Source organism: Coregonus lavaretus, assembly GCF_964263955.1.
Source record: "Coregonus lavaretus genome assembly, chromosome: 9".
Taxonomy (NCBI): Eukaryota; Metazoa; Chordata; class Actinopteri; order Salmoniformes; family Salmonidae; genus Coregonus; species Coregonus lavaretus.
In genome coordinates this window covers 51,026,700-51,050,554 of record NC_139996.1, presented here as the reverse complement: position 1 = coordinate 51,050,554, position 23,855 = coordinate 51,026,700, and the positions used below count along the sequence as shown (strand labels likewise).

The following is a 23,855-nucleotide window of genomic DNA, read 5'->3' as shown; positions in this document are numbered from 1 at the left end:
GAAGGTTGTAGCCTTGATAATATATATGTTTTGGAATGTTCGTTCAAATTGCCTCAGGGTTTTTATTTCAGCTGTTCAGAAATATGAGGCAGAGACATAGGCTACATCATCATGGTTCAGAAGGTGAGTAAATAGCGAAACTCGAGGGGAGGTGGAGTGTGAGCAGCAGCTACAAATGTGTGTGTAAAATAACAGAATGTGATCTGGATCCTTAACATTAAGAAAGAGGTCTCTGGAGGGGCCGGCGAGGGCGTGGCGTGGGCGAAAACTCTATCCGTAGCCTATTAAGTAATTTATCAGCCTGGATTAAAAAAATTTAAGTGTCATCAGATTACAGTTACATTATTAAAAAGAGCTGATTACATTTGGGATTACTTCCTCTAATATCAAGAGGGAAAATGTATAATACTTCTCACATGCTCTCAAAGATGTTAATGTTGTTCTGCTGATCGCCCATCAAGAGTAGATGGCTTCTTTTGTATTCAAATAGATGAATGAAAAGGAAAGGCTTCTAAAACATTTACACCTGGCCCACTGGTCAATCAGAGAGTCGTCTGGACTCCACAGAGTTCCTGCTTTGTAGCAGTGCACTTTCACTCTCTCTATTTGTCTGCTCCGTAGCAGGAGAGATTTTTTGTAATTTTTTAAAATGCTGAACACAATGGCAGCGAAACACTCTTGAAAGCAACCACTGTTGTTCCTGTAGAAGAGCCGAGGGTCCAAGCTTTCTGTAGGTCTTTAATAGATCCAACTCTTAACATCGAACATGTCGGCCATTTAAGGTGAGTGCATAGGCCTATTCATTCAATTTCTTACTGATATCAATTACACAGCTTAGTCTCCTATCAGTAACCTGAATATTAGGATATATAATTTAGAGTTAGCAATCTAGCTACCACTCCTCAGGTGGTGAATTAGCCCCAAACGAATTAGCCTGGGCTATTTGATATTAGTGCCCATGTAGACAAATTAATCTCTATTGAACAAAAAAATAATAAATCGGAAAATTCTGGAACCCCATTTTGACAGTCAAATAATGGCAACAAAATTCACGACAATCACAGAAAAAAATCTGGAATCATGCCTTCCTGCTTGGACATGTTAGATTAAACAATTCATTTCTTGAATCATACCATCTTAGTCTAGTACACTTCTTAATTAAGCATGTTGAATGATTTTACAAGATGATTTGGCTACACATTTTGTCTATTGCGTGACCACGCCACACATTTTTGGTGCGACCCAATCATGGGCTGAAAACTTTAGTATGGAGCCCTGTGACAATGCTCTCACACATAGAATAAAGAACATGTGACTACTAGAACCTTTATGATCGCGCACATCCCAATTTGGAAATACTCATTTTAGGCTACTAAAACGTGCACGTTTTTAAAACGTCTGGGTGGTAGAAGTGAAAGTAATCAGATTACTTTACTCATTTGGATTACGCGAATGATTACTTTATTTTTCATGTAAGTAATCGGTAACGGATTACATTTTTCAAGTAATCCGCCCAACACGGATTGTGTAACAGTTGTTGTAGTAATGTGTGGTTACACTATATATAAAAAAAAAAAGGTAAGTAGAAGAACAGACATACCTCGGGCTCAAACACAGCTCCACTGTACACCGGGTTCGCCGTTGTTCTTCGCTTACGCTCCTGCCTCCTGCTTTGAATTTCTATAAACAAAGAGCAGTATTTCAATACAGCCATTGCAGTATGAACTTCTAGGGAACGCAGGAGATTGTAGCAACTGGAATTTAATTCAGGCCTAACTGGCAGCACTTACCTTCCAAATGGTCATGGGTGACAAGTCCGAGGGCAACCATGAAGGCAAGTTTCTGGGGGAAACAATGAAAGGGTATTAGGACAACCCCCTACAAAAATGGTGCCCTGTGTGAGGAGAATTCCTAAAATCATCAACACACATACAAACAGTGCATTCGGAAAGTATTCAGACCCCTTGACTTTTTCCACACTTTGTTACATTACAGCCTTATTGTAAAATTGATGAAAAAAATTTTTGCCCCTCAATCTACAAACAATACCCCATAATGACAAAGTGAAAACAGGTTTATATAATATTTTGCTAATTTGAAATAACTTATTTACAAAAGTATTCAGACCCTTTATTATGAGACTCGAAATTGAGCTCGGGTACATCCTGTTTCCATTGAGCATCCTTGAGATGTTTCTACAACTTGATTGGAGTCCACCTGTGGTAAATTCACCTGTGGTAGGTCCACCTGTCTATATAAAGGTCCCACAGTTGACAGTGCATGTCAGAGCAAAAACCAAGCCATGAGGTCGAAGGAATTGTCCGTAGAGCTCCGAGACAGGATTGTGTCGAGCACAGATCTGGAGAAGGGTACCCAAAAACATTTCTGCAGCATTGAAGGTCCCCAAGAATACAGTGGCCTCCATCATTCTTAAATTGAAGAAGTTTGGAAACACCAATACTCTTCCTAGAGCTGGCCTCCCGGCCAAACTGAGCAATTGGGGGAGAAGGGCCTTGGTCAGGGAGGTGACCAAGAACTCGATGGTCACTCTGACAGAGCTCCAGAGTTCCTCTGTGGAGATGGGAGAACCTTCCAGAAGGACAACCATCTCTGCAGCACTCCACCAAATCAGGCATTTATGGTAGAGTTGCCAGACGGAAGCTCCTCCTCAGTAAAAGGTACAAAATTACGTATTTACCTGATTTGTTTAATATTAATAGTTAACAATTATATGCTTAACAATAAGTAAGCCATTTCTATTCTACCAATGCTGTGCTTCTGAGAAAGGATGGTTCCTCTCTTCCACGTTCACTCCCTGCAGCTGGTCTGGGCATAACGTCAAGGACATGGTGCGACGACCTGTTATTGGTTCCAACCATCTGGGCTTCTGTTCAACTTGGTCACATGGCACAAGAGAAAGAGCCTCACAGTGACCACAGTGTCTCAGTCTATCCTGTTCTTCTCATATATTTCAAGGACACAGCTGTGTGGAGATTTGAGGTGAACAGAGGCTGGCTTGAACAGAGAGGAGTAATGGAACTAATGTTATCACTTGTTTGTGCGCTCCGATACACATAGCCACAAGAAGAAAACAAGGTAGCTTATGATGCCCTGATCTGCCGGGGAGGGGTGGAACCAGCCATGACTAAGCATTTTTAGGTCCACTATTTAAGACCTCAGCATTTCCTGTACTGTCGGGCTCTCTGCAACCACCTATGGGTGGTCGTTGACCAGCTCCATTATTGCAATAATTAAATCGATATCAAATAAAGAAAATGACAGTCTCTCCTTATTGGTTAGAATTTCCACTACACAGCCCGCTTGGAGTTTGCCAAAGGGCACCTAAAGACTCTCAGACCATGAGAAACAAGATTCTCTGGTCTGATGAAACAAAGATTGAACTCTTTGGCCTGAATGCCAAGCGTCACGTCTGGGGGAAACCTGGCACCATCCCTACAGTCAGGTCAAGACACTGGTGAGGACGACGAGTACGCAGAAGAGCTTCCCCGAGACGGTTTCTGACAATTATTTGGTTGTGGAAACCCAGTTTCATCAGCTGCCCGGTTGGCTGGTCTCAGACGATCCCGCACGTGAAGAAGCCGGATATGGAGGTCCTGGGCTGGCGTGGTTACATGTCGTCTGCGGTTGTGAGGCCGGTTGGATGTACTGCCAAATTCTCTAAAATGATGTTAGAGGCAGCTTATGGTAGAGAAATTAACATTCAATTATCTGGCAACAGCTCTGGTGGACATACCTGCAGTCAGCATGCCAATTGCACGCACCCTCAAAACTTGAGACATTTGTGGCATTGTGTTGTGTGACAAAACTGCACATTTTAGAGTTGCCTTTCTTCTCCAGCACAAGGTGCACCTGTGTAATGATCATGCTGTTTAATCAGCTTCTTGATATGCCACAACTGCATTATCTTGGCAAAGGAGAAAAGCTCACTAACAGAGATTCACTAACAGGGATGTAAAGAAATTGGTGCCCCAAATTCTTAGAGAAATAAGCTTTTTGTGCATTTTCTGCGATTTTTTATTTCAGCTTATGAAACATGGGACCAACACTTTACCTGTTGCGTTTATATTTTTGTTCTGTATATATACACAGTGGCATTTGTTGTGGTACAGCCTGAATTTTAAATTGATTATATTTAGATTTTTGGTCCCTGGCCTACATACAATACCCCATAATGTCAAAGTGAAATTGTAGTGTGTAATATTTTATTATTATTATATACACACCTCACATGTGACTCATAATGAGACTATGCAATTAGCCCATTAAAATGTTGATCTGACTCCATAAAGATAAATAGCAACATGTAAGAACACTATAGTGTATTTAATTACTATGTAAAATGAATGGATTCACATACAAAGCTTAAGTTACAAAGCATTATTCCAAGCATGGTCAGAGAGAGCGAGAGTAGCCAGCAGAACAGCCCACCACAGACGCGGACCACAACCTCAACACCACAATGGGACAGACAACCCCACATATCCATTGAGGACACACAAAAGCCAGAGATTGTGCTCATTATTGACTCAAATGGCAAATACATTCAAGAGAATAAACTTTTTCCCAAACACAAAGTGGCTAAACTCTGGTGCCCAAACACTAGGCATGCCCTGGAGCTGTTGTCAGAGGACAGACTAGGGTCCCCCAGCCAAATCATAATTCACATGGGCACAAACGACCTGAGGGCCCAGCATGAAAGGGTGGCCACAGCACTCGAGGGAGTGATTGAAAAAGCTTCTTCCACTTTTCCCAGGGGTCATCTCCACCCTGACGGCATACAGCGAGTGAATGCAAGCATTTCCCAGGACTGTGCCTCTAAACCTAATGTCTACCTGGCCCACCACTCCACCCTGGACTTGAACAGCCTTTGCGACCAGGTCCACAGCCTTTGCAGCAAGGACCTCAACATGACAGTCACACATATGCCCAGGCCGTGAGCAGAGAAACAGGTCCAACCCTCATTATACACCTGCCCAAGCCCCATCCTGCGACCTAAGAGGCATGTATCAGATGCTCAACATGCTCTGCTCACACCTGCTGTAATGGTCTGAGCCTAATCCACATGAAAACAACACTAGACACTATGGAACACAAAGATTTTACTACCTCATCCTAGAATATACAAGGTCTGAGGTCATCTGAAGGTCATCTGCAGGAAGAGCAGGAACCCAGACATTGTCATCCCATCCTACAAGAAACATGGTATAGAGGAGACGGACCCACGGGTTGCCCTCTAGGTCACAGAGAGCTGGTAGTCCTAGCCACCAAACTACCAAGTGTGAAACAGGGAAGAGACTCAGGAGGTGCACTAATTTGTTATAGATCAGACATAACCCACTCTATTAAATTAGTCCAAACAGGAATATTTTACATCTGGCTAGAAATGAATAAGGAAATTATCTCAACAGAGAAAAATGTCCTCATGTGTGCTACCTACATTACCGGTCAAAAGTTTTACAACACCTACTCATTCAAGGGTTTTTCTTTATTTTGACTATTTTCTACAATGTATAATAATAGTGAAAACATCAAAACTATGAAATAACACATATGGAATCATGTAGTAACCAGAAAAGCATTAAACAAATCACAATATATTTTATATTTGAGATTCTTCAAAGTAGCCACGCTTTGCCTTGATGACAGCTTTGCACACTCTTGGCATTCTCTCAACCAGCTTCATGAGGTAGTCCCCTGGAATGCATTTCAATTAACAGGTGTGCCTTCGTAATGTGTTTGAGCCAATCAGTTGTGTTGTGACAAGGTGGGGGGGGGGGGGGGGGGGTGGGGGTAAACAGAAGATAGCCTTATTTGGTAAAAGTCCAAGAACAGCTCAAATAAGCAAAGAGAAACGACAGTCCATCATTACTTTAACACATGAAGGTCAGTCAATCCGGAAAATTTCAAGAACTTTTCAAGTTTAAATGCTGTCGCAAAAACCATCAAGCGCTATGATGAAACTGGTTCTCATGAGGACCGCCACAGGAATGGAAGACCCAGAGTTACAGAGGATAAGTTAATTAGTTACCAGCCTCAGAAATTGCAGCCCAAATAAATGCTTCACAGAGTTCAAGTAACATACACATCTCAACATACACTTTTCAGAGGAGACTGTGTGAATCAGGTCTTCATTGTCGAATTGATGCAAAGAAACCACTACTAAAAGGACACCAATAAGAATAAGAGACTTGCTTGGGCCAAGAAACATGAGCAATGGACATTAGACCGGTGGAAATGTGTCCTTTGGTCTGGAGTCCAAATTTGAGATTTTTGGTTCCAACCGCCATGTCTTTGTGAGACGCGGTGTGGATGAACGGATGATCTCCGCATGTGTATTTCCCACCGTAAAGCATGGAGGAGGTGGTGTTATGGTGTGGGGGTGCTTTGCTGGTGACACTGTCTGTGATTTATTTAGAATTCAAGGCACACTTAACCAGCATGGCTACCACAGCATTCTGCAGCGATACGCCATCCCATCTGGTTTGGGCTTAGTGGGACTATCATTTGTTTTTCAACAGGACAATGACCCAATACACCTCCAGGCTGTGTAAGAGCTATTTTACCAAGAAAGAGAGTGATGGAGTGCTGCATCAGATGACCTGGCCTCCACAATCCCCCGACCTCAACCAAATTGAGATGTTTGGGATGTGTCAGACCGCAGAGTGAAGGAAAGGCAGCCAACAACTGCTCAGCATATGTGGGAACTCCTTCAAGACTTTTGAAAAAGCATTCCAGGTGAAGCTGGTTGAGAGAATGCCAAGAGTGTGTAAAGCGGTCATCAAGGCAAAGGGTGGCTATTTGTATATTTTGATTTGTAAAAAAAAAAAATGGTTACTACATGATTCAATATCTGTTATTTCATTATTTTCATGTCTTCACTATTATTCTACAATGTAGAAAATAGTAAAAATAAAGAAAAACTCGAATGAGTAGGTGTTCTAAAACTTATGACCGGTAGTGTATATCCCCCAAATAGAATCCCCATGCTTTAACGATGACAGCTTCTCCATCCAAGCCCAGGGACAAGTACTAGTCTGCGGCAACAGAAATGCCAAAACAGGACAAGAACCTGACACTCTCTGCACACAGGGGGACAAACACCTACCTGGAGGTGACAGTATTCCCTCCCAAATATGTCCCCCTAGACAGGACTATGACAAAACAACCAACAAAACGGGTCACAACTCCTGCAGCTCTGTCGCACGCTGGGTCTGTACATAGTCAATGGTAGACTTCGAGGAGACTCCTATGGTAGGTACACCTATAGCTCATCTCTTGGCAGTAGTACTGTAGACTACTTAATCACCGCCCTCAACCCAGACTCTCTCAGAGCGTTCACAGTCAGCCCACTGATACCCCTCCTATCAGATCACAGCAAAATCACAGTCTACTTGAACAGAGCAATACTCAAAGCCAAAGGAACTGCACAATATGAAGAAATGCTATAGATGGAAGGAAAGTAGTTTAGAAACCTACCAAAAAACTATTAGGCAACAACAAATTCAATCCCTTTTAGACAACTTTCTGGACAAAACATTTCACTGTAATAGTGAAGGCGTAAACTTGGCAGTAAAAAGCCTAAAAAGTATATCTGACCTTTCAGCTTCCCTATCAAATCAAAAAATGTCAAGCAGACAACCTAACAAAATGTAAAACAATGACAAATGGTTTAATGAAGAATGCAAAAACCTAAGAAAGAAATTGAGAAACGTATCCAACCAAAAACAAAGAGACCCAGAAAACCTGAGCCTACGCCTTCACTATGGTGAATCACTAAAACAATACAGAAATGCACTACGGTGAAAGGAAAAGCACATCAGAAATCAGCTCAATGTAATTAAAGAATCCATAGAATCAAACCACTTCTGGGAAAATTGGAACACACTAAACAATAACACGAAGAGTTATCTATCCAAAACGGAGATGTATGGATAAACCACTTCTCCAATCTTTTTGGCTCTATAACAAAGAACAAACTGCAAAAACATATACATGATGAATTACAACTCTTAGAATAAGCTATTAACCTTTTCACATGTGAGTTTCAAATATCTAACGGTCACCCCAGCATGAGTTGTTTTATGCCTGTGATGTCAGAATGCACTCACTGTTCCAAAATGTGATTGTTACGCAACAGAACAGTTAACACACGCTGCCTGCTAATTATCTATAGGCTGTTTCAACTTGTCAATTTCATATTATCTTCTGACAAATTTTATTTTTTAACAACAATTTGAATTGAGGTTTGTTCCGCCTCCTCATTAATTCACATAGAAGTAGCCCATTTCAGTGTTGAGGACAATTTATGTTTGAGGCTTTACTGAGCCGGACAAACTTCTCTCTTCAAGGAGAGCCCAAGCACTTCACCAATGTTTCCGCAGATCAAGTATGCAGACATTTGAACAGTCTTGCACGAACTGGCACATTGTCTGGCTGGTGCTCGCATTGCCTTCCTTGTTGTTTTCCTTACAAATAACAACTTTGGACATGTGTGCATTCCTATCAAAGTAAGTGCCTTATTTTCTGTATATCGTGTTGTCGTTTTTGTATGCATGCATGTATGTACAGTGAGGGAAACAAGTATTTGATCACCTGCTGATTTTGTACGTTTGCCCACTGACAAAGACATGATCAGTCTATAATTTTAATGGTAGGTTTATTTGAACAGTGAGAGACAGAATAACAACAACAAAATCCAGAAAAACTAATGTCAAAAATGTTATACATTGATTTGCATTTTAATGAGGGAAATAAGTATTTGACCCCCTCTCAATCAGAAAGATTTCTGGCTCCCAGGTGTCTTTTACACAGGTAACAAGCTGAGATTAGGAGCACACTCTTAAAGGGAGTGCTCCTAATCTCAGCTTGTTACCTGTATAAAAAAAGACACCTGTCCACAGAAGCAATCAATCAATCAGATTCCAAACTCTCCTCCATGGCCAAGACCAAAGAGCTCTCCAAGGATGTCAGGGACAAGATTGTAGACCTACGCAAGGCTGGAATGGGCTACAAGACCATCGCCAAGCAGCTTGGTGAGAAGGTGACAACAGTTGGTGCGATTATTCACAAATGGAAGAAACACAAAATAACTGTCAATCTCCCACGGCCTGGGGCTCCATGCAAGATCTCACCTCGTGGAGTTGCAATGATCATGAGAACGGGGAGGAATCAGCCCAGAACTACACGGGAGGATCTTGTCAATGATCTCAAGGCAGCTGGGACCATAGTCACCAATAAAACAATTGGTAACACACTACGCCGTGAAGGACTGAAATCCTGCAGCGCCCGCAAGGTCCCCATGCTCAAGAAAGCACATATATAGGCCCGTCTGAAGTTTGCCAATGAATATCTGAATGATTCAGAGGAGAACTGGGTGAAAGTGTTGTGGTCAGATGAGACCAAAATCAAGCTCTTTGGCATCAACTCAACTCGCCGTGTTTGGAGGAGGAGGAATGCTGCCTATGACCCCAAGAACACCATCCCCACCATCAAACATGGAGGTGGAAACATTATGCTTTGGGGGTGTTTTTCTGCTAAGGGGACAGGACAACTTCACCGCATCAAAAGGACGATGGACTGGGCCATGTACCGTCAAATCTTGGGTGAGAACATCCTTCCCTCAGCCAGGGCATTGAAAATGGGTCGTGGATGGGTATTCCAGCATGACAATGACCCAAAACACACGGCCTAGGCAACAAAGGAGTGGCTCAAGAAGAAGCACATTAAGGTCTTGGAGTGGCCTAGCCAGTCTCCAGACCTTAATCCCATAGAAAATCTGTGGAGGGAGCTGAAGGTTCGAGTTGCCAAACGTCAGCCTCAAAACCTTAATGACTTGGAGAAGATCTGCAAAGAGGAGTGGGACAAAATCCCTCCTGAAATGTGTGCAAACCTGGTGCCAACTACAAGAAACGTCTGACCTCTGTGATTGGCAACAAGGGTTTTGCCACCATGTACTAAGTCATGTTTTGCAGAGGGGGCAAATACTTATTTCCCTCATTAAAATGCAAATAATAATAATAATAATAATAATAATAAGCCATTTAGCAGACGCTTTTATCCAAAGCGACTTACAGTCATGCGTGCATACATTTTATTTTTTTATTTTTGTGTACGTGTGGTCCCGGGGATCGAACCCACTACCTTGGCGTTACAAGCGCCGTGCTCTACCAGCTGAGCTACAAATCAATGTATAACATTTTTGACATGCGTTTTTCTGGATTTTGTTGTTGTTATTCTGTCTCTCACTGTTCAAATAAAACTACCATTAAAATTATAGACTGATCATGTCTTTGTCAGTGGGCAAATGTACAAAATCAGCAGGGGATCAAATACTTTTTTCCCTCACTGTATGTATGTATGTATGTATGTATGTACAGTGGGGAGAACAAGTATTTGATACACTGCCGATTTTGCAGGTTTTCCTACTTACAAAGCATATAGAGGTCTGTAATTTTTATCATAGGTACACTTCAACTGTGAGAGACGGAATCTAAAACAAAAATCCAGAAAATCACATTGTATGATTTTTAAGTAATTAATTTGCATACTTGTTCTCCCCACTGTATGTATGTATGGAGCATAATGTATTTACAGTTTTATTCACGTTTTCAAGTACTGGTGACAAATAATGCATTCAGATTATTGCATAGATTGTAATGGACACCTATGACGTGTGCAAAATACTTTTTTTTGAAGGTTCTACTGATTATAATGAGCTAATGCTAAGCTATTTGCCAGCTATGTTTGTTGACATTATACAATGTATTCTGGTTGTCACGTAAACATCTGTCAGACCAAAGATGTTATAATGCAGTGAAGGGTAAACTTCCGGAAGTGAATGAAGGGAGGTGAATGATCGTAGACGACACACCCCCTTCAACATGCATTCTGCAAACAGACCAAACTCATCGTCTCCTCTTATCTTTGGTTGACACGAAAAAAAAAAGAAAAAAAATGGCGGCGCGCACAAGCAATTATTTAGATCAATGGTAAGCTCACCCGTGATGTGATGAAGTATAAATAGTAATTGCTATTAGCTAATTCATATTGTGGTTTCTGACAGCCGAGAGTTATCTAAATATGACCGCTTGTGTTACGTCAATTTTTCCTCAGTTAGCACTAGGACTAATGTAGCCTACATTTTCTGGTTTGGATGATTGTGTATGCTGTCGCTATTTCTGTGAATGTCTGAACATTGCATCCAAAAATAAACTGGTCACATTCAGGACATAACTTTGTAAGGACTGTTAGTGCAAAATGTTTCTGTGAAAAAACAGTGTGGCTAGCTCATATGCTGACTGTTGCGTCAATCGAAACTGGACGTTCTAAATAAGCGTTCTAATCATGGGTTTGATCGTACGCTGTAGGGACCACTGTATAATGATCACACCCGTTTGTTGGTACAGGACAAAATACAAACCCTCCAACCTAAAAAGGCAAGTGGTGTTGATAGTATCTTAAATGAAATGATAAAATACACAGACCACAAATTCCAATTGGCTATACTTAAACTCTTTAACATCATCCTCAGCTCTGGCATCTTTCCCAATATTTGGATCCAAGAATTGATCAGCCCATTCCACAAAAGTGTAGACAGATTTGACCCCAATATCTACCGTGGGATATGCATCAACAGCAACCTTGGGAAAATCCTCTGTATTAACAGCAGACTCGTACGTTTCCTCAGTAAAAACAATGTAATGAGCAAAAGTCAAAATTGGCTTTTTACCAAATTACCGTACGACAGACCACGTATTCACCCTGCACACCCTAATTGACAAACAAACAAACAAACCAAAACAAAGGCAAAGTCTTCTCGTGCTTTGTTGATTTCAAAAAAAGCTTTTGACTCAATTTGGCATGTGGGTCTGCTATACAAATTGATGGAAAGCGGTGTTGGGGAAAAACATACGACATTATAAAATCCATGTACACAAACAAGTGTGCAGTTCAAATTGGCAAAACCCCCCACATTTCTGTCCACAGGGCCGTGGGGTGAGACAGGGATGCAGTTTGAGCCCCACCCTCTTCAACATATACTGTATATCAACGAATTGGTGAGGGCACCAGACCAGTCTGCAGCACCCGGCCTCACCCTACTAGAATCTGAAGTCAAATTTCAGAAGTTAATGTGAGCAAGACAAAGGAGCTGATCGTGGACTACAGGAAAAGGCGGGACGAACAGGCCCCCATCAACATCGACGGGGCTGTAGTGCAGCGGGTCGAGAGTTTCAAGTTCCTTGGTGTCCACATCACCAATGAACTATCATGGTCCAAACACACCAAGACAGTCATGAAGAGGGCACGACAACACCTTTTCCCCCTCAGGAGACTGAAAAGATTTGGCATGGGTCCTCAGATCCTCAAAAAGTTCTACAGCTGCACTATCGAGAGCATCCTGACCGGTTGCATCACCGCCTGGTATGGCAACTGCTCGGCATCTGACCGTAAGGCGCAACAGAGGGTAGTGCATACGGCCCAGTACATCACTGGGGCCAAGCTTCCTGACATCTAGGACCTGTATACTAGGCGGTGTCAGAGGAAGGCCCAAAAAATTGTCAATTACTCCAGTCACCCAAGTCATAGACTGTTCTCTCTGCTACCGCATGGCAAGCGGTACCGGAGCACTAAGTCTAGGACCAAAAGGCTCCTTAACAGCTTCTACCCCCAAGCCATAAGACTGCTGAACAATTAATCAAATGGCCACCCGGACTATTTACATTGACCCCCTCCCTTTGTTTTTTACACTGCTGCTACTCACTGTTTATTATCTATGCACAGTCACTCTACCCAAACCTACATGTACAAAATTACCTCGACTATCCTGTACCCCTGCACATTGACTCGGTACCGGTGCCTCCTATATATAGCCTCGTTATTGTTATTTTGTTGTGTTACTATATTTTATTTAGTAAATATTTTCTTAACTAGATTTCTTGAACTGCATTGTTGGTTAAGGGCTTGTAAGTAAGCATTTCACGGCGCATACGACAAATAAAATCTGATTTGAAATCTCTGTTTGCTGATGATCTGGTGCCAAATGTATGACCATATTAAAAGACAAATATTTTCCACAGAGAATTCGAAAACAAATCCTATTTTGATAAACTCCCATAGCTATTGGGTGAAGTACCACAGTGTGCCAATAACGCAGCAATATTTGTGACCTGTTGCCACAAGAAAAAGGGCAACCAGTGAAGAACAAACATCATTGTAAATACAACCCATATTTATGTTTATTTATTTTCCCTATTGTACTTAATATGCCATTTAGCAGACGCGTTTATCCAAAGCGACTTACAGTCATGCGTGCATACATTTTTTTTGTGTATGGTTGATCCCGGGGATCGAACCCACTAAGCACCATGCTCTACCAGCTGAGCTACAGAGGACCACAACTATTTGAACTATTTGCACTTCATTATAACACTGTACATTAGACATAATATGACATTTGAAATGTCTCTATTCCTTTGAAACTTTTGTGAGTAATGGTTACTCTTCATTTTGTTTATTTTACCTTTGTTTCTTATCTATTTCACTTGCTTTGGAAAGAGAATCTCACCGCAGCAAGTCAGGAACACAAGAGAGAGAGACAATGAATCTATGACCCTTTTATAACATCCGAGTTGTTTGGATTCAAAATCTAAGTTGTTGATCAATATAATTACTGTAAAGTTAACCTATCCAATAGGATATCAGACCTACAGTGCATTCGGAAAGTATTCAGACCCCTTGACTTTTTCCAAATTATGTTATAGCGTTATTCTAAAATTGATTAAATTGTTTTTTCCCCCTCATCAACCTACACACAATACCACATAATGATCAAGCAAAAACAGGTTTAGACATATGTAAATGTCATATTTCAGTTTTTTTTATATACATTTGCACAAGTATTCAGACCCTTTACTCAGTACTTTGTTGAAGCATCTTTAGCAGCGATTAAAACATCAAGTATTTGGGGGTATGATGCTACAAGCTTGGCACACCTGTATTTGGGGAGTTTCTCCCATTCTTCTACGCAGACCCTCTCAAGCTCTGTCAGGTTGGATGGGGAGCATCGCTGCACAGCTATTTTCAGGTCTCTCCAGAGATGTTAGATCGGGTTCAAGTCCGGGCTCTGGCTGGGCCACTCAAGGACATTCTGAGACTTGTCCCGAAGCCAATCCTGCGTTGTCTTGGCTGTGTGCTTAGGGTCGTTGTCCTGTTGGAAGGTGAACCTTCGCCCCAGTCTAAGGTCCTGAGCGCTCTGGAGACAGGTTTTCATCAAGGTTCTCTCTGTACTTTTCTCCGTTCATCTTTCCCTCGATCCCGACTAGTCTCCCAGTCCCTGCCGCTGAAAAACATCCCCACAGCATGATGCTGCCACCACCATGCTTCACTGTAGGGATGGTGCCAGGTTTCCTCCAGATGTGACGCTTGTCATTCAGGCCAAATTGTTCAATCTTGGTTTCATCAGACCAGAGAATCTTGTTTCTCATGGTCTGAGAGTCCTTTAGGTGCCTTGTGGAAAACCTCTATCTCCACAGAGGAACTCTGGATCTCTGTCAGTGACCATCGGGTTCTTGGTCACCTCCATGACCAAAGCCTTTCTCCCCCGATTACTCAGTTTTGCCGAGCAGCCAGCTCTAGGAAGAGTCTTGGTGGTTCCAAACTTCATCCATTTAAGAATGATGGAGGCCACTGTGTTCTTCTTGACCTTCAGTGCTGCAGAAATGTTTTTGTACCCTTCCCCAGATCTGTGCTGACACAATCCTGTCTCGGAGCTCTAAGGACAATTCAATTGACCTCATGGCTTGGTTTTTGCTCTGACATGCACTGTCAACTGTGGGACCATATATAGACAGGTGTGTCCCTTTCCAAATCATGTCCAATCTATTGAATTCACCACAGGTGGACTCCAATAGAGTTGTAGAAACATCTCAAGGATGCTCAATGGAAATAGGATGCACACCCTGAGCTCAATTTTGAGTCTCATAGCAAAGGGTCTGAATACTTATGTAAAAAAGGTATGTTTTTTTCTTTGTAATACATTTGCCAACATTTCTAAAAACCTATTGTTTTCGCTTCGTCATTATGCGGTATTGTGTGTAGATTGTCGAGGATTTGTATTTATTTAATCAATTTTAGAATAAGGCTGTAATGTAACAAAATGTGGAAAAAGTCAAGGGGTCTGAATACTTTCCGGAGGCACTGTATGTAAGTGTTTAACATGTTTTTGAATAACTACCTCAACTCTGTACCCCAAAAATACACTACATTAATAAAAGTATGTGGACACCTGCTCGTCAAACATCTCATTCCAAAATGATGGGCATTAATATGGAGTTGGTCCCCCCTTTTCTGCTATAACAGCCTCCACTCTTCTAGGATGGCATTCCACTAGATGATGGAACATTGCTGTGGAGACTTGCTTCCATTCAGCCAACAGAGTATTAGTGAGGTCAGTCACTGATGTTGGGCGATTAGGCCTTGCTCGCAGTTGGCGTTCCAATTCATCCCAAAGGTGTTCGATGAGGTTGAGGTCAGGGCTCAAGTTCTTCCAAACCGATCGACAAACCATTTCTGTATGGACCTCGCCTTGTGCAGGGGGGCATTGTCATGCTGAACCAAACTGTTGCCACAATGTTGGAAGCACAGAATCGTCTAGAATGTCAATGTATGCTGTAGCGTTAAGATTTCCCTTCACTGGAACTAAGGGGCCTAGCACAAACCATGAAAAACAGCCCCAGACCATTATTCCTCCTCCACCAAACTTTACAGTAGGCACTACGCATTCTGGCAGGTAACGTTCTCCTAGCATCCACCAAACCCAGATTTGTCCGTTGGACTGCCAGATGAAGCGTGATTCATCACTCCAATGGCGGCGAGCTTTACACTACTCCAGCCGATGCTTGGCATTGCACATGTTGATCATAGGATTGTGTGTGGCTGCTCAGCCATTGAAACCCATTTCATGAAGCTCCCGATGAACAGTTATTGTGCTGACGTTGCTTCCAGAGGCAGTTTGGAACTCGGTAGTGAGTGTTGCAACCGAGGACATACTATTTTTACACGCTACGTGCTTCACCACTCGGCGGTCCTGTTCTGTGAGCTTGTGTGGCCTACCACTTCGCGGCTGAGCCGTTGTTGCTCCTAGACATTTCCACTTCACAATAACAGCACTTACAGTTGACCGGGGCAGCTCTAGCAGCGCAGAAATTTGACAAACTGACTTGTTGGAAAGGGGGCACCCTATGACGGTGCCATGTTGAAAGTCACTGAGCTCTTCAGTAAGGCCATTATAATGCCAATGTCTGTCTATGGAGATTGCATGGCTGTGTGCTCGAATTTATACACCTTTCAGCAACGGGTGTGGCTGAAATAGCGGAATCCACTAATTTAAAGGGGTGTCCACATACTTTTGTATCTATAGTGTACAATTATTTGTAAGGTTCCTCAATTGAGCAGTGAACTTCAAATACAGATTGCCTCGCAAAGAAGGGCACCTATTGGTAAAAATTGAATAGGCCTATCCCTTTCAGCATATTGAAGTTATTAATTCCACTTGGATAGTGACTGGGTGTATCAATACACCCTGTCACTACAAAGATACAGGCGTCCTTCCTAACTCCATTGCCGGATAGGAAGGAAATCGCTCAGGGATTTCACCATGAGGCCAATGGTGGCTTTAAAACAGTTACAAAGATGAATGGCTGTGACAGGAGAAAATTGAGGATGGGTCAACAACATTGTAGTTACTCCACAATACTAACCTAACTGACAGAGTGATAAGGAAGCCTGTACAGAATAAAAAATATTCCAAAACATGCATCCTGTTTGCAATAAGGTACTAAAGTAAAACGGATTCAAATGTGGCAAAGAAATTATCTTTATGTCCTGTATTCAAAGCGTTATGTTTGGGGTAAATCGAACACAACATCACTGAGCACCATTTCTCATATTTTCAAGCATGGTGGTGGCTGCATCATGTTATGGGTATGCTTGTCATCAAAAATGAATAGGGAGTTTTTTTTTATGATAAAAAGAAACAGGATAGAGCTAAGCAAAGCAAAATCCTAGAGGAAAACCTGGTTCAGTCTGCTTTCCAACAGACACTGGGAGAAAGATTCACCTTTGACCAGGACAATAACCTAAAACACAAGGCCAAATATACACTGGAGTTGCTTACAAAGACAACATTGAATGTTCCTGAGTGGCCTAGTTTCAGTTTTGACTGAAATCGGGTTGAAAAATCTATGGCAAGACTTGAAAATGGCTGTATAGCAATGATCAACAACCAACTTGACAGAGCTCGAAGAATATTGTACAATCTAGGTGTGCAAAGCTCTTAGACTTACCCAGAAAGACTCACAACTGTAATCACTGTCAAAGGTGATTCTAACATACATTGACTCAAAGAATACTTATCAAGATGGTGTTTAATTTTTTATATATTTTTTGAAAATGTTATAATCTTTCTTCCACTTTGACAGAGTATTTTGTGTAGATCGTTGACAAAAAAATGACAAATCCATTTGAATCCCACTTTGTAACAACAAAATGTGGAAAAAGTCAAGCGGTGTGAATACTTTCTGAAGGCACTGTATCTATAAATTACTTGATATGTTTATACTGTATCTTTGGCAGAGCCTGCCTCATTACAGAATGTTATCTGTGAAGGATTGTGTACAACTGAGGTTCTATCAGTAGGCTGATATTCACAAAAAGTATTTGTTATACAGGTTTGACCCCAAGTTTACAATGAAGCATAAACGCTAACTCCAGTGTACCTGAGGATTGTCCTCTCTCTTCGTCCTGGGTGCTGGGGACAGAGGAGGGGTGCTGCTCGCCATCATTTTCTGCTCCAATCCCCTGTGAGCTTTAACAGCCTGGAAACAAGTGAGAGGGAAAACAAAGCTCTCAAATCACGAACCACCAAAGTAACAGTTATAAGTGTAGAATGACTTCAATTCTGAAAGTCGCTTTCCCCATCCCCAATCTGTGGTACTGACCTTGGTGTCTGAGGCGAGGCTGCTGATCTGCAGTTTCTGCTTGGGGGTGGCGAGGCGCGCCGATGCCGGGGCCGTGATAACGATGCCTGTCACCGTGCCTGTGTGCTGGCCGCTTTTGGCGCCAGTGGAACCGCATGCCTGGCCGTTGACAATGCGCACCTGGTGGATGGGCCCGGCACTGGAGGGCAGCAAAGAGGAGCTCAGCTTGGTGGTCAGCATCACCGGGCCCCGCTGTAGCAGCTGGGGCGCCGCCATCATGGGCGGAGGGGGTGCCGGGGCGATTGGCACGTTGTTGTTGGGCGTGGCGGGCTTCGGCCGGACCTGAGTCGGGAGGATAGGGGTCAAAGATTAGTCGATAAGGAATTAAGTGTCATATTGGAGCTTAGGGGTCTTCATAAACGTGTGTAAAAGGGACTAACCAGGAAAAGGTCATGCCAATGTGGTGCTCTGAGATATCACTGACTGTAGATGGAGGCATACTACAGTCGCCAGTTAACTATGAACACTTAGGTAAGTAAGTAAAAGTGACACCACAGATGTGAGCAGTCATTCATTTTTAAAAGGAACACAAGCAAAACCAGCAAAAATACTGGTGACCTTGGTGGTTTTGCTGATGTTCCTTTTGGCTTTGCTGGTGTTCCTAATCCATACAAGCATAAATGTTTTGCAGGAGTCGACATGGCTTGTTAGAGTAGAGCCGCCTTGTTATTTCCTAGGAGTTCAATACACCATAGCCCACCACGTTTTAGTTTAACCCCCTGGTTGGATGGACTTTATGTGAGTCATGCTGGACCGGAATGCCTAAAGCGTGACTAAGAATGAGCCCACTGTTGAGGGATGCTGAGCTCCCAGTGGCATTACATTACCCAGGTTTAAAAATAGGTTATGGGCAATTCCATGGTAAACGAGTGATACAGAGACTCAGATTTTTCACTTCAAAATGTCAAACAAAAATCTATAATTGCAAATGTAACCCTATAGACCCCAATAAAATTCTAGAATGCTTCTGTAGATTGAGAATTTAAGATAAAGCAAATTCTCACATTTCAAAAACAGACATAGCTCAAAAACAAAGAACAAATGACAATTACATGTTAACTTACACTAAACAAAAATATAAAAACGCAACATGCAACAATTTCAAAGATTTTACTGAGTTAGTTCATATAAGGAAATCAGTCAATTGAAATGAATTCATTAGGCCCTAATCTATGGATTTCACAGGACTGGGCTGTTGATTGTGGCCTGTGGAATGTTGTCCCAATCCTCTTCAATGGCTGTGCGAAGTTGCTGGATATTGGCAGGAACTGGAACACGCTGTCGTACATGTCGATCCAGAGCATCCCAAACATGCTCAATGGGTGACATGTCTGGTGAGTATGCAGGCCATGGAAGAACTGGGACATTTTCAGCTTCCAGTAATTGTGTACAGATCCTTGCGACATGGGACCATACATTATAATGTTGAAACATGAGGTGATGGTGACGGATGAATGGCACGACTATGGGCCTCAGGATCTCGTCACGGTATCTGTGGCATTGTGTTGTGTGACAAAACTGCACATTTTAGAGTGACCTTTTATTGTCCCCAGCACAAGCTGCACCTGTCTAATGATCATGCTGTTCAATCAGCTTCTTGATATGCCACACAAAAAAAATCTAAATGCATCCACACAAAGTAGGCTATTGTATTGACAAAGATTCTCACTTCTGTAACAATGTTAAAATGCAAACAACTATTCAGAGACTATTTCAAAATGTAGTTTACCTCTCTCAATAAGATTTAGTACAGACTAGGCATGAAAATGTTTTGAAATAGTAGCCTACTTTGACAACAATTCAGTGAATTGTATGTGGTGGCGGACAGGTTGATGTTAAACACCAGATTAAAAATAAAAAAAGACCACTTTTAAAAGCAACTCCAAAACCCTGTCACCGTCACTTCAGGCCCAGGCTGTGTGGTACAAGGGTGAATGGTGGGACTTGGGGCAGACGCACTCCATGGAAACGAAGGCTCCCCTCTCGGGTGTGCTCTCCCTCTTCCGCTCCCTCTGCTTCCTCCTCCTCTCCCTCCAGTTCCTCCTCTCCATGTTCCTCTCCCTCCACTCTCATCAACTATTGTTTATTTATTTAGGATGTTGAAAGAAAAAGATTAAAGATGACACTGTGCAATTTAGCCAAACAGGTTTAGAATACTACCTTATCTATTTCGATGGGGGCATTGTTAGATGTTTGTCTTTGTAGGGAGGGAGTGAGATGATCAAGTGACAGCATTGTGAGCGAAGCACAATGTTGCCTCCAACTCTCGTTTTCTTGCCTGACAGACTAACTATAGAGTTTGCCAATGTTAGCTAGCTGGTTATTTACGAAGCTGGGACATTTATCAAATGAATTGTGTCAGTAGAAACAGGACAAAACAAGCAAGTTGTTAGCTGACTATGTAAACAAATATCACTGCAACACAATATCATGAGCTCAACTGCGCGGGCATCCATCTTAACACGACAGCTAAGTTGTCAAATAATAGGAAAACGAGGTAATGTATAGCATATTAATATCTGCACCTAGCAAACATAATAAACCATGACCTAAGCCCAACAGATAAACACAAATTACTATATTCTCCATTTTGGTGGCTAGTTAGCTGGTGGTCTGTATGGCTAGCTAATGAAAGTGATTGCTGAGGTTGACGCTTCCCAAGCGCAGGCCAAATTTACCGCCACACACAACTTTACTTGTCTGACAAACTAGCAAGCAGCTTCGGCCGTTTCCATATGAATTAAATCGGTAGAAACAAGACAAAACCACCAACTAGTTAGCTGACTATATACAGCTAAACACCGCGACTTTTTGCAACTCAACAATTTCCATGAGACAGAGAGCAATCATTCGAGTTCCTGCTCCACTGCTGATGTGCTCATCATGACAGGATTTGCTAATCTGAGCGCTATTCCCCAAATTCCACAGCATCAAACATCAACAACACCAAACATATCTGCTGTTTACTTATTTCACTCACCTAAACATCATCGCTTTCAAAGTGCAAGGACGTGTCCGAATCCGTATCACCAACCAACATAGATACAGCCTCTTCCACAATGAAAAGTCGTGGCCGCTCTGCGCCATCATTTTGAGTAATTAAGTGATTTTTTTATGACAGCATACCCCATTTCTGGACAACAGCCACGCGAATACAATAACAGGTTGTTAGCAAGTACATTTTGCGATATTGACACAGACATTATTGTTAGAAAAACAAGACAGTTCGCAGCCACTATAGTCATTTAAAGAAAGACCGTTGACGGCCGCTATGGGTTCTAAAGGGTTTTAAACAAACCATACAACTCTATGCACAATGACTACTTTTAATAATTTCCACAGAAAATTTTACAAAACACATTTATTTGAAGAACAGTGCAGACACGAAGTTTGGTAACAGAATGATGGCACAAACAGAACAAATCGTCATTCTTTTACCAAAATTTGCACCTGCACCAGGGTTTGTGTAAGCTGGCAAAATAACCAAAAGAAAATACAAAATCCCGATGCAAAATAATGCTTTTTATTAATTGATGGAAAAACCAGTCAATGTCAATACATTTGACCGTCATGCTTATCAGTCTATAGGTAAATTAGCATAAATTAGTGGAATTAAATTGCCCTGGAATTAAAGTGCCTTCAGAAAGTATTCATATTTTGTTGTGTTACAGCCTAAATTCAAAATTGATTAAATATAATTTTTTCTCTCACCCATCTACACACAATACCCCATAATGACGAAGAGAAAACATGTTTTTAGAAAAGTTTGCAAATGTATTTAAAAGGAAATACATTTGCATAAATATTCAATACTTGTTAGAATCACCTTTGGCATCTATTACAGCTATGAATCTTTCTGGGTAACTCTAAGAGCTATTCACACCTGGATTGTACAATATTTGCACATTATTCTTTAAAAAAATTATCCAAGCTCTGTCAAGTTGGTTGTTGATCATTGCTAGACAGACATTTTAAGTCTTGCCATTTTTTACCTGATTCACGTCAAAACTAACTAGGCCACTAAGGAACATTCAATGTCGTCTAGGTAAGCAACTCCAGTGTACATTTGGCCTTGTGTTTTAGGTTATTGTCCTGCTGAAAGGTGAATCTGTCTCCCAGTGTCTGTTGGAAAGCAGACAACCAGGTTTTCCTGCTTAGCTCTATTCCATTTATTTTTATCCTAAAAAAACTCCCTAGTCCTTGCCAATGTAAGCAAACCCATAACATGATGCAGCCACCACCATGCTTGAAAATATGAAGAGTGGTACTCCGTGATGTGTTGTGTTAGATTTGCTCCGAACATAATGCTTTGTATTCTGGACATAAAAGCTCATTTCTTTGCCAAATTTTTTGCAGTTTTACTTTAGTGCCTTATTGCAAACAGGATGCATGTTATGCAATATTTTTTATTCTGTACTGGCTTCCTTTTCACTCTGTCAGTTAGGTTAGTATTGTGGAGTAACTACACTGTTGTTGATCCATCCTCAGTTCTCCTATCACAGCCATTAAACTCTAACTGTTTTAAAGTTACCATTGGCCTCATGATGAAATCCCTGAGCGGTTTCCTTCCTTACATTTACATTTTAGTCATTTAGCAGATGCTCTTATCCAGAGCGACTTACAGTTAGTGAGTGCATACATGTTTTTTTACTGTTGTTTTTTATTTATTTTATACTGGCCCCCCGTGGGAATCGAACCCACAACCCTGGTGTTGCAAGCGCCATGCTCTACCAACTGAGCTACACAGGGCCTTCCTCTCCGGCAACGGAGTTAGGAAGGACGCCTGTATCTCTGTAGTGACTGGGTCTATTGATACACCATCCAAAGTCTAATTAATAACTTCACCATGCTCAAAGGGATATTCAATGTCTGCTTTTTATATTTTTTACCCATCTACCAATAGGTGCCCTTCTTTGCGAGGCATTGGAAAACCTCCCTGGTGTTTGTGGTTGAATCTGTGTTTGAAATTCACTGCTCAATTGAGAGACCTTACAGATAATTGTATGTGTGGGGTACAGAGATGAGGTAGTCATTCAAAAATCCTGTTAAACACTGATTGCATGCAACTTATGTGACTTAAGAATTTTTTTGGTCCTGAACTTATTTAGGCTTGCCATAACAAAGGGGTTGAATACTTATTGACAAGACATTTTAGCTTTTCATTTGTAAGTAATTTGTAAAAATTCCTAAAAACATAATTCGACTTTTACGATATGGGGTACTGTGTGTAGGCAAGTGACACCTCAAATTAATCAATTTAAAATTCAGACTATAAAACAAAATGTGGAAAAGGTCAAGGGGTGTGAATACTTTCTGAAGGCACTTATTTATCCAACACAACTATCACGCGCACAGCATATAGAGCCTATTTTGAGCTGGATTTCCCCTGCAGCTCCTCAGGCTGGTTGCTACAGGAGTAAAACGTGTGCTTTTATAAGCCCATTAATTGTGCAACAATTCTAAATGCAATTGCGTGTTAAAAACAGTTTTGGTGCACGATTACAAAGAGCATTTCTCAACTGGTAATTGAAGTGCGTTTCCCATTCACCATTCAAGTGCTGGCAACAGGCTATAAGCACGTCACCCAACACCTTACAATGTGAGCTAGAGGATTTTGAAAACATACTTAATTGTTTGAAACCTGAATGTTTTATTTCTTATTAAGAGGCTTGCTTACCTTGCTTCAAAGTAGCCTATAGGCAAAATCCAACCATGGAAATGTGGAGGCAATTATTTTATAAAGACTTTATAGGTGGCGTGTGAGTTTCAAGTTTGGGGAAGCTTACAATTGATCTTACC

The 23,855-nt window shown here is 41.6% G+C and overlaps 1 protein-coding gene across 1 annotated transcript in view; it reads right to left on the bottom strand.

Annotated features, from left to right (window-relative positions):
- Nucleotides 1-23,855, bottom strand: part of phf21ab (PHD finger protein 21Ab) — a 78,805-nt gene that overhangs the window by 20,076 nt on the left and 34,874 nt on the right. The window contains exons 10-13 of the mRNA XM_084169240.1: nt 18,018-18,338; nt 17,796-17,894; nt 1,791-1,842; nt 1,601-1,680 (exon numbers count right to left, since the gene is read on the bottom strand). Of these exons, the coding sequence (XP_084025366.1) occupies nt 1,601-1,680; nt 1,791-1,842; nt 17,796-17,894; nt 18,018-18,338 (552 nt within the window). The remainder of the gene's footprint in view (nt 1-1,600; nt 1,681-1,790; nt 1,843-17,795; nt 17,895-18,017; nt 18,339-23,855) is intronic.